Genomic DNA, 11,385 nt, shown 5'->3' on the forward strand with positions numbered 1-11,385 from the left:
AACCCCAAAACACAGTTTCAAGTTTTATCTATGATTTCAAGCTTTGTCTATGAAAGATTTTTGTCCCTCAAATATCTGTTTCCTTTAGAACTTCCTAGAAATATTAGGTATGTATCACAGTTTTCTCATGGGATATTGCCTAGAAATATTTCTTAAACCCAAAGTACATGGAGCTATGTATTTAGTGTAAATCAGTAACATGATTTTAATTACAGCTGATGGTGATCTGTGGGCCTGATATCTAACACCAGGATTGTAACTTTCAGAGTTCTTAGATGCAGGCAACAGAAACTAATTCTGATTATTCCTGGAGGAAACAAGTTTATTGAAAGCATATGTGAAACTCATGAATTACCAAGAAGACTAAGCCAACAAGTTCAGCAAAATGGACAAGAATAAGAAAGGTCATACAGGCAGAACCATAGTCAAAATCATATCCCAGAACTGGTATGATGAGGTCACCACTGTAGCTACCAAACTCTGTTCCATGCCACTTGAATCCCCACCAACATTACCAGAAATAGTCACTGGGATAGCCCTTAGAGGCCTGAAAATAAGATGTGATCACCTCCAAAAAGAGCACTCACTTATTCTCTGCATCAACACCTCTAGATTCAAAATAAAGTGGTGCGTCTGATTGGCCAAGTCTTGGTCACTCACCCAAGCTCTAATTCCCAAGAGAACTGGAAAAACAATACTGCTACTTTTATTTTCCATAAAAATTAGGGAGGTTCTGCCTCCCACTAAGACAAAGGAAATGGGGGAACTCCTCTGGAATGGGAAGAGTGACGTCATGACAAATGTGCACTATAGGGCTAGGAGTTACAGCTGCTTCAGAATTGATCACCTGTCACAGCTCTCCAACTTGCACTTCCTTGACCTTGATGAGCTGCATTATTCTGGGATTACTTAACCTCTTTCTGTCTCAGGATTCTCCTAATCTTTTCTATAGTTGAAATGTGGAATTCGTCTATTACTATGTATCTGCTGTGATCCATGAAGGGGTTGCCTCATGGATCACGGGGTTCTTGAGGCAAGAATATTGGAGTGGTTTGCTATTCCCTTCTCCAGTGGACCACATTTTGTCAGAATTCTCCACTATGACCTGTCCATCTTGGGTGGCCCTACAGGGCATGATTAATAGCTTCACTGAGTTATGAAAAGCCCTTTGCCACAAGGCTGGTGATACCACTCTAAAGGCAGAAAGTGAAGGAGAAATAAAGAGGCTCTTTATGAAAGTGAAAGAGGAAAGTGAAAAGGCTGGCTTAAACCTCTCAACATTCAAAAAACAAAGATCATGGCATTTGGTCCCATCACTTCATGGCAAATAGATGGGGAAACAGTGGAGACACTGACAGATTTTATTTTCTTGGGCTCCAAAGTCACTGCAGATGGTGATTGCAGCCATGAAATTAAAAGATGCTTGTTCCTTGGAAGGAAAGCTATGACAAACCTAGACAGCATATTAAAAAGCAGAGACATCACTTTGCTGACACAGGTCCATATAGTCAAAGTTATGGTTTCTCCAGTAGCCATATACAGATGTGAGAAGTGGACTATAAAGAAGGCTGAGTGCTGAAAAATTGATGCTTTTGAAATGTGGTGTTGGAGAAGACTCTTGAGAGTCCCTTGGACTACAAGGAGATCAATCCTAAAGGAAATCTGCGATCCAAAAATCTGCAAGCAATAAATGCTGGAGAGGGTGTGGAGAGAAGGGAACCCTCCTACACTGTTGGTGGGAATGCAAACTAGTACAGCCACTATGGAGAACAGTGTGGAGATTCCTTAAAAAATTGCAAATAGAAATGCCTTACGACCCAGCAATCCCACTGTTGGGCATACACACAGAGGAAACCAGAATTGAAAGAGACACATGTACCCCAATGTTCATTGCAGCACTGTTTATAATAGCCAGGACATGGAAACAACCTAGATGTCCATCAGTAGATGAATGGATAAGAAAGCTGTGGTACATATACACAATGGAATATTACTCAGCCATTAAAAAGAATACATTTGAATCAGTTCTGATGAGATGGATGAAACTGGAGCCGATTATACAGAGTGAAGTGACCCAGAAAGAAAAACACCAATACAGTATACTAACACATATATATGGAATTTAGGAAGATGGCAATGATGACCCTGTATGCAGGACAGCAAAAAAGACACAGATGTGTATAGCGGACTTTTGGACTCAGAGGGAGAGGGAGAGGGTGTGATGATTTAGGAGAATGGCATTGAAACATGTATAATATCATGTAAGAATCGAAATGCCAGTCTATGTCTGATGCAGGATATGGCACGCTTGGGGCTGACGCGCGGGGATGACCCAGAGAGATGTTGTGGGGAGGGGGGTGGGAGGGGGGTTCATGTTTGGGAACGCATGTACACCTGTGGTGGATTCATGTCAATCTATGCCAGAACCAATACAGAATTGTAAAGTAAAAATTAGAAATAAATAAATAAAAATAAATAAATAAAAAAAATAAAAAATTAAAAAATTTAAAAAAAAAACAAAACAAAGGAAATCAGTCCTGAATATTCACTGGAAGGACTGAGGCTGAAGCTGAAGTTCCAACACTTTGGCCACCTGATGAGAAGATCAACTCATTGGAAAAGACTCTGATGCTGAGAAAGATTGAAGGCAGGAGGAGAAGGGGGAGACAGAGGATAAGATGATTGGATGGCACCACTGACTCAATGGACATGAGTTTGAGCAAACTCTGGGAGATAGTGAAGGACAGGGAAGCCATGGGATTGCAAAGAGTCAGACATGACTTAGCAACTGAACAACAACAATGTGTTTGCTGACCAATCAGTGCTGGACATGGGAAACAGGTCCAAGAGCCAAGATGTCTACCAATATGTTGATTCTTGGGCTTCCCAGGTGGGCCAGTGGTTAAGACTCCATGCTCCCAAGGCAGGGGGCCAGAGTTCAATCCCTGGTTGGGGAATTAAGATCCCACATGATGCTTGGTGTGGCCAACAGTAACGTTGATTCTTCAGTTTTGTGGGTATAGGATCAAAAGGAAAAGTGAATGTGGCCTCCCAGGACATGAAGCAGATGTCACAAGTACAAGTCAATTTGGTCCATCTGTCTAGATAAAGTTTCTATCATATAATATGGATTGTTACAGGCACAAAGTCAGGAAGGAAATAAAATTGTAATAATGTTTGTGTAAGTAGCTAGAATAAGGGTTTCTTATTTAAAAGATAAGGCTTGGTCAAAATTTACAGCATTGAAATGGGTTTGGGAAGCTATACTGCCTTAGTCTTTGCACCAGGATAATAAATCTTCCAAGGTAATGGGAGCCATCAGTTCAGTTCAGTCACTCAGCCGTGCCTGACTCTTTGCGACCCCAAGGACTGTAACACATCAGGCTTCCATGTCCATCACCAACTCCTGGAACTTGCTCAAAGTCATGTCCATCAAGTCAGAGAGGCCATCCAATCGTCTCATCCTCTATCATCCCCTTCTCCTCCTGCTTTCAATCTTTCCCAGCATCAGTCTTTTCCAATGAGTCAGTCCTTCGCATCAGGTGGTCAAAATTTTCGAGCTTCAGCTTCAACATCAGTGCTTCCAATGAACACCCAGGACTGATTTCATTTAGGATGGATTGGTTGGATCTCCTTACTGTCCAAGGGACTCTCAAGAGTCTTCTCCAAAACCACAGTTCAAAAGCATCAATTCTTCAGCCCTCAGCTTTCTTTATAGCCCAACTTTCACATCCATACATGACTACCGGTAAAACCATAGCTTTGACTAAATTATGGACCTTTGTTGGCAGAGTAATGTTTCTGTTTTTTAATATGCTGTCTAGGTTGGTCATAACTTTTCTTCCAAGGAGCAAGCATCTTTTAATTTCATGGCTGCAGTAACTATCTGCAGTGATTTTAGAGCCATGGCACTTATAAAATGATAAGAAAAGATAAAGCCAACTTGTGGTTAGTTAACTAACATTTGCCAGTAAGTATCTTATATACCAAAAATAAATTTTCTGAATTCCATTTCCTGCCTCCCAGCCCCACCTTCCTCCTTCTCTGTCTTTAGTTTTGTTACTAATCTTCATTCTTTACCCATGGATTAGCCTCACTTCTTAGCACTCTAGCCTCTTCTAAGAATCCGCCCTGCTCCTATGGGAAGAATTTTCTTAAGGTGAAGAAATGGTCAAGAGAGTAAATTAAATATCTTTGAAGAAATGGATAGAATTGGGCAATTCCATCAAAAATTTTGTATTTAGATATCTTCCTCTTCTAAGAGTTTATCACACAGAATAAGCATATGTAATAAATAAACATATTTCATGTGTAAATACACACATATATTTTAGGTTCAGTATATTATTGTCTATGACAGTAAAAAATTAGAAACAATCTTCATGCATACTAATGGAATTTTTGGTTCGTCATGTCCAGTGTTCCTATTCAGTCAATAAGTCGTGTCCGACTCTTTGCGACCCCATGGACTGTAGCAAGCCAGGCTTCCCTGTCCTTCACTATCACCCAGAGTTTGCTCAAATTCTTGTCCACTGTGTCAGTGATGCCATCCAACCATCTCATCCTCTTGTCCACTGAGTCAGTGATGCCATCCAACCATCCCACCCTCTGTCACCTGCTTCTCCTCCTTCCCTCAGTCTTTCCCAGCATCAGGGTCTTTTCCAATGAGTTGGGTCTTCACATCAGGTCTCCAAAGTATTGGAGCTCCAGCTTCAGCATCAGTTCTTCCAATGAATATTGGGGCTTCCCTCATGACCCAGATGGTAAAGAATTAGCCTCTAATGCAGGGGACCCAGGTTCAATCTCTTGTTTGGGAGGATCCCCTGGAGAAGGGAATAGCTACCCACTCCAGTATTCTTGTCTGGAGAATTCCATGGACAGAGGAACCTGGTGGGCTACAGCCCATGGGGTGGCAAAGAGTCAGACACAACTGAGCAGCTAATAGTAACACTATCATATTTAGTAGTTAGATAGTATCTATCTGTTCTTCCTTCCCTTCATATCCTTGCCATGGCTTCACTGAGAACATAATACACATCTCCATCCCTTTGACTCTGGATTTGCTTTAGCCCACAGTTTATGAACAGGGATAACAAATGCTGCTTCACATAAAGAGCTTTGAATGGGTTTAGAAGATTTGGTTTGCCCTCTTGAGCTCTGGATTTCATCATGAGAAGAAAAGCTCACCCTGTGTAGTTAGGGCCGCTTAGCTTGGATATCAAAATAAGAAATAAATTGAACAGACCTGAACTTGACCTGGGGTCTAAAGCATGGTTGGCCCTTTAGCCTCCAGACTTTTGACTGGGAAATAAAAGCCTGTTGTTATAAGCCACTGAGGTTTAGGATTGTTTCTTATTTAGGACTTTGAAGGAAATCCAAACTAATTCAACACATATACTATGAATTGCTGTGCAGAGTCAATAAAAAGAATGAGGCAGATTAATTTCTGGCCTTTCATTTCATCAAGTCTTTGGATACATACAGATATGCAAACACTTATCTAGCCATTCTTTGCCCTTTTCTCCCATCATTTCTTCATGTGTATGCTATTAATAATAAGTAATAATAATAATGATAGAAAACCCATATGTGGTAGTTAATTTGGACCGGTCATTGTTATGGTGTTTTACATATGTTGGACTCATCAAATCCTTATGAACCCTAAACCTTAATTATACATACTATTTCTCTCTTTATAAATGGATAGCTGAGGCAGAGAGTAATTGAATAATTACCAAAGACGATACACATTTAAACCCTGTGTTTCAATGGAATATTACTCAGCCATTTAAAAGAATACATTTGAATCAGTTCTAATGAGGTGGATGAAACTTGAGCCTATTATGCAGAGTGAAGTAAGCCAGAAAGAAAAACACCAATACAGTATACTAACGCATATGTATGGAATTTAGAAAGAAGGTAATGATAACTCTGTATGCGAGACAGCAAAAGAGACATAGATGTATTGAACAGTCTTTTGGACTCTGTGGGAGAGGGCAAGGGTGGGATGATATGAGAGAATGGCATTGAAACATGTAAATATCATATGTGAAATGAATCGCCAGTCCAGGTTTGATGCATGATACAGGGTGCTTGGGGCTGGTGCACTGGGATGACCCAGAGGGATGGGATGGAGGGAGAGAGGTGGGAGGTGGGAGGAAGTTTCAGAATGGGGAACACATGAACACTCATGGTGGATTCAAGTCAATGTATGGCAAAACCAATACAATATTGTAAGGTAAAATAAATTAAGTAATTAATTAAAAACAAACAAACAAAAATAAACAAATAAATAAGCCCTGTGTTTTTCTTTTTGTGATGCAAGAGCCTGACTTAAGCTTTGATTGAGGAAGCATGCATTTCAAAGGCTACCTGACATATTGCCAGCCACACCCACATCCTTGGTTTAGAGATCTTGGTTGATTTAGATTAACTGTTTGTTTGGGCCACTTGATTTTATTCTTCCTGTGATTGAAATTCCAACTCTTGGGTTTTAAATCCATCCATTAAATAGTGAACCTTGAAGATGAATCCCTTATCTTCATCCCCAGTAAAAGCAGAACTCCAAGCCCACACTCTCTCCCTCTATCCATAACCTCATTGGGTGGCCCAAGATGTACTTGTGCTTTCCAGGACCTGTGAGTAATAAACATTTCCTCCTCCCAAATTTCCCCAAAGAGCTGCTGAGGGTGCCTTACAATCATAGTAAGAATCAAAAGGGCCTGACCAGCTCACTGGTTATCATAGGCACAAAACAATCACACAGCAAGTAATGACAGACCTGGGATACAAATTCACTCTGTCTCCAAAATCCATTCCCTTAACCGCTTACACTATACTACCCTTCGAACAAGCCCTAGCATTTTCCCTTGGGCTTTTGCACTCTCTTTCATTCTGACTTCTTTAAGGAAAATAATTTCTTGGAGATCCTATGTTTGCACAAAAGAACTCCTTGATTCTATTGTTTCAGTGTAATTATGGATACTACCTCCTTTATCTCTCAAAGGGATGTGTATCTTTACAACAATAGCAATCTATCTGAAAAGAAAAACAAGAAAACAATCCCATTTATAATAACAACAAAAAGAACCAGCTACTTAGGAATAAATTTAACCAAGGAGCTAAAAAATCTGTACATTGGCAACCAGGTCACCCACTTCTTCTGTGACATCACACCCTTGCTGAAGCTCTCCTGTACCCGGCCAGTGGTCAATGAGATGTTAATATTTACTGAGGGGGTAGCCGTGGTGGTCAGCCCCTTCTTCTTTATCATTGATGAAAGAAAGCAAACACAAATCAAAGGAACAACCTCATGGGCGTGGATTGGAAGAATGAATATTGTTAAAATATCGATGCTACATAAAGGGTTCAGGAGCTGTGCTGCCATTCCCCATTTGCCTGGGAACCAGGTTGGAAGTTGCTTGAGATACAGAGCTTCCTGAAAAGCCTTCGCAGGGCACCCTTTACCTCCTGGTTTCTTAGGCTGTAGATCAGTGGGTTTAGCATAGGGGTAACGACTGTGTAAAAGATGGCCACCTGACGCTCCTGGTCCAAGTCGTAGCTGGAAGATGGCCGGAGGTACACGCAGATCACAGAGCCGTACAGGAGCAGCACAACCAGGATGTGGGAGCTACAGGTGGACAGGGCTTTACGCAGGGCAGCAACTGAGTGCATGTGGGTTATGGCCACACCAATGCGGGCATAGGAACCTAAAATAAAGAAGAAGGGGCTGACCACCACGGCTACCCCCTCAGTAAATATTAACATCTCATTGACCACTGGCCGGGTACAGGAGAGCTTCAGCAAGGGTGTGATGTCACAGAAGAAGTGGGTGACCTGGTTGCCACAGAAAGTTAAGCGGGTGACCAACAGACTATAAAGGAGGCTGTTGAGGCTGACGACCACCCACGAGGTCAATGTTATGCGTAAGCAGAGGTGATGGCTGATGATGGCAGAGTATCTTAAGGGGTCACAGATAGCCACATAGCGGTCATAGGCCATGGCAGCCAACAAGTGGCCTTCCATGCTGCCCACAGCCATGAAAAAGAAGAGCTGGAGCATGCAGCAGTTAAAGGAGATGGTTCTGTTCACAGACAGTGTGTGCACCAGCATCTGGGGAACAGTGATGGTTGTCAGAGAGATGTCAATGAAGCAAAGTTGGCTGAGCAGGAAGTGCATGGGGGTCTGAAGCTTGGGGTCTGAGAGGGCAGCAGTCATTAACAGAGCATTGCCCATAACTGCCACCAGGTACATGGGAAGGACGATCCCAAAAATAACTGGTTGCATCTCTGGCCAGCTGGACAGGCCCAATAAAACGAATTCTGTTACTTCTGTCCTGTTTCTAGCAGCCATAAGCCTCAATTCACATCACCCGCAAAGAGAAAATGTTAAGATCAAATAAGGTTGAAATTTACTCAGAGATAGCTTGCAGGAAACATCTTTTCTTGTGCAGATGTCCCTAGTTTTCCAAAATGAATTTTTTTCTCTTTAATTTTTTTCCCAGGCCATTATTTCTTATTCATCCACTCACCTACCCATTCTTTAGTATATTCCAGGTTCATGTATTGACCACTTACAGTCTCTCAATTTGATTAATACTAATGACAACAGGATAATTCACACATAGTCCTGGACTTTCTGAACTTCACTGTATAACAAGTAATCACTAAACATATAATGTCTTTGGTGCTTGCTGTGTGCATTCTAAATATCAGGCACTTGATTCTCACAACAGTCACTCATGGCAGAAACTGCTTTCAACCACTTAACTACAGATGAGAAAGTTAAAGCAAAAAGAATACTCTAGTGAAGGTCTTATGTGATCTGAGCAACAAAACCTGGACTTAATCCTGTACAGTAAGCCCCTTATATACAAACAAGTTCCCTTCCAAGAATGCATTTATAAGTTCAACATTGCCTAGATACCCAACTAACACAACTGGCTACACAACACTGTACTGCAATAGGTTGATAAAACATTTTTAAAAAGCAAACAAAAAATAAAGAAAACATTTTAAATCTTACAATACAGTGCCGTAAAAAGTGTAGTAGTACAGTACAACAGCTAGCATACAAGGGCTGGCATCAACTGAACAGGAAGAAGAGTTACTGGCTTGAGGAGGCAGATGAGGTAGGAGATGAAGAACTGAAGGATCATCAGCAACAGGAGATGGAGGGCAAGCTGCAATTTCACTCACTCCTGATGATGATGGCCCAAGTTCCGGTTCCTTGCTGGAACCAGATGTACATTCGCTTCTTTGAAAGTTCACAGCTTGAAGGTTCACATGTAGGGAACTTACTGTGTAGTTTTATCAGCCTCAACCATCACACTTCATTTCTCAGAGCTGGAAGGAGAAGGGAAAGATCCTCAGACTCTGGCCAGATGTCTGAGTCTCTACGTCTTTGCTGAGGCACTGAAATTAAGATCTGGTCCTAGCTTTGCATGTCCAAAAACTCAACTTTTTTTTCCCATAGGAGAGCGCTTATTCCATTAAGTCAAATGAACTTACCTGGGATGAGACTAGCAATGATAAATATAATTGTTGACTTTGTTAATGATTTATTTTCAAGGAATAATATAATCTGCTAGTGGATGAGATTCTTGTGACTTTTCAGCTTAGGTTTTTCCTATAGGTAGATTTATGCAGCACATCAAAGAGGTAACATTTTGAGGTTGTTTTGGGGGCAAGGATATATTTATATATTTTCAGCATTTTCTCATGAATGTGAGTAAAATAATTTTAAAATAGTAGAGTGCAAGAGAACATATACTAAAAAGCAGAGGTCTCTTACCCTACATTTACACACCTGTGTGTTTAGTTTGACCTCTTCTAGTGATTCACACCTCTCTGCTTCTAAATAAAGTGGTACATACTTATATATCTATGTGCCAGTTTTTATTAATTAAATATAATCTTTTGGCTCTTTATCATAAAAGATAAAGTTTTATCTTATTTACATTATTGCCACTCTTCCTTCTTTTCTTCAATTTTTTGATGATATTTTAGCTCTTCAATTAGTTGCTTTTCTGCTTTTAAATGATTTACTTCAATCTACATCTATCAACTTCAGACTCCACTTATCTTCCTCACCTCTGCACCCCCCCCAAAAAATTGGAAAGCTATATCTTTATTTGCATATTGTCAAGATTGAAAACACACAAATTACGGGTTGTAGGCATAGTTAAGTCTTCCAAGTAAATGCTAAAAATCAGTAGACAACATTAACATTAGTCTAATTGTGTAAATTTTTATCATGGCAGTGCCAAATCATGTGTTATGGTTTCATTTATTCTTTAGTGAGTCCAGTGTTCCACGCACCAAAAGATAATATCCCTAACATTAAGACAAAGAATCAAAACCATTTTAAGGGCATCTCTCTTGGTGCTTTCTTAAAAGCTCACAGGAGCTTAAAAGATAAATAAAACTTACGTTTTCCAGTGTCTGTTCTTTTGTCTTTATTTCTTCATGTATCCTTTTCCATTCAGTGATATGGCTCAAACTATATGCTCTTATGATTCTATTATACGTTCAATCCAGTGGTCACACACAGACATCTACATGGAGGTATAGAAGAAGGTGAGAGAAAAAAAAAAAAAAGATGGGAAGGAAGAAATATTGAACAAGTCCCTTCATGGGGAAAGGGTGAGAGAAAATCATCTTTGAGAAGGAAAGAGTGTCAAAGAGTATAAATTTATCCATCCTGAGGATTAAAATGTAATAATATAGTCCATTTTCTCTCAAGTAAAGCAAAGCTGTATTTGAAAACTAATTATATGCAAAAATAGTCATAAGCTGTGGTAGTATTCTTCTGACTTTTTCAATACTCATCTCTATATCTTGGTTATTTTCCAATATTTTAACATTATTCTCATCAGAATCTGAGCTCTGCGGATTCTGTTCAGACAACTTGGAGAGATCAAGGATGCTGATTCTAGAAGACACAGAGAGGAGTAGTTCGTTTAGGAGAGAGATGAAGAAATACACATATATAGATTTAAACAACTCAAACACCAAACTAAACTGAAATTTGGGAGAGAAACAAAACAAAGTGAAGAATTCCTGGAATGAGATAGAAAAACGTCTCAGATTTCCCAGTTCCCACCTGTACTTTAGGAACATACAGAGTCCTGAAGAAAGGAGAGAGCTAAAGTGTCAAACTCAAATTGTGCTATTCTTGTCTTTCTTCTTTAATGAAAGCACCAAGGAACATATAGTCTTCCCTGTTTTATCAATATCTGAATGTAAACGGATATGTTTTATATAATACCTTCTTGATTTAAATTCTATTTCTAGTCTTTTCCCCTGTGTTGATGAATCACAAAGGTTGAATCTGATATGTATAAATCTGAACCTCTTTTTCTCTGTCCCAAGAATATATCTTCAA

The 11,385-nt window shown here is 40.0% G+C and overlaps 1 protein-coding gene across 1 annotated transcript; it reads right to left on the reverse strand.

The window, feature by feature from the left end:
- Window positions 1-7,368: 7,368 nt before the first annotated feature.
- On the reverse strand, window positions 7,369-8,352 carry LOC120852302 (olfactory receptor 1361-like). Its single transcript, XM_040225717.1, has one exon. The coding sequence runs from the start codon at window positions 8,350-8,352 to the stop codon at window positions 7,369-7,371; it is 984 nt and encodes a 327-aa protein (XP_040081651.1).
- Between the last annotated feature and the right edge of the window lie 3,033 nt (window positions 8,353-11,385).

Source organism: Oryx dammah, unplaced genomic scaffold, assembly GCF_014754425.2.
Source record: "Oryx dammah isolate SB20612 unplaced genomic scaffold, SCBI_Odam_1.1 HiC_scaffold_25, whole genome shotgun sequence".
Lineage (NCBI taxonomy): Eukaryota > Metazoa > Chordata > Mammalia > Artiodactyla > Bovidae > Oryx > Oryx dammah.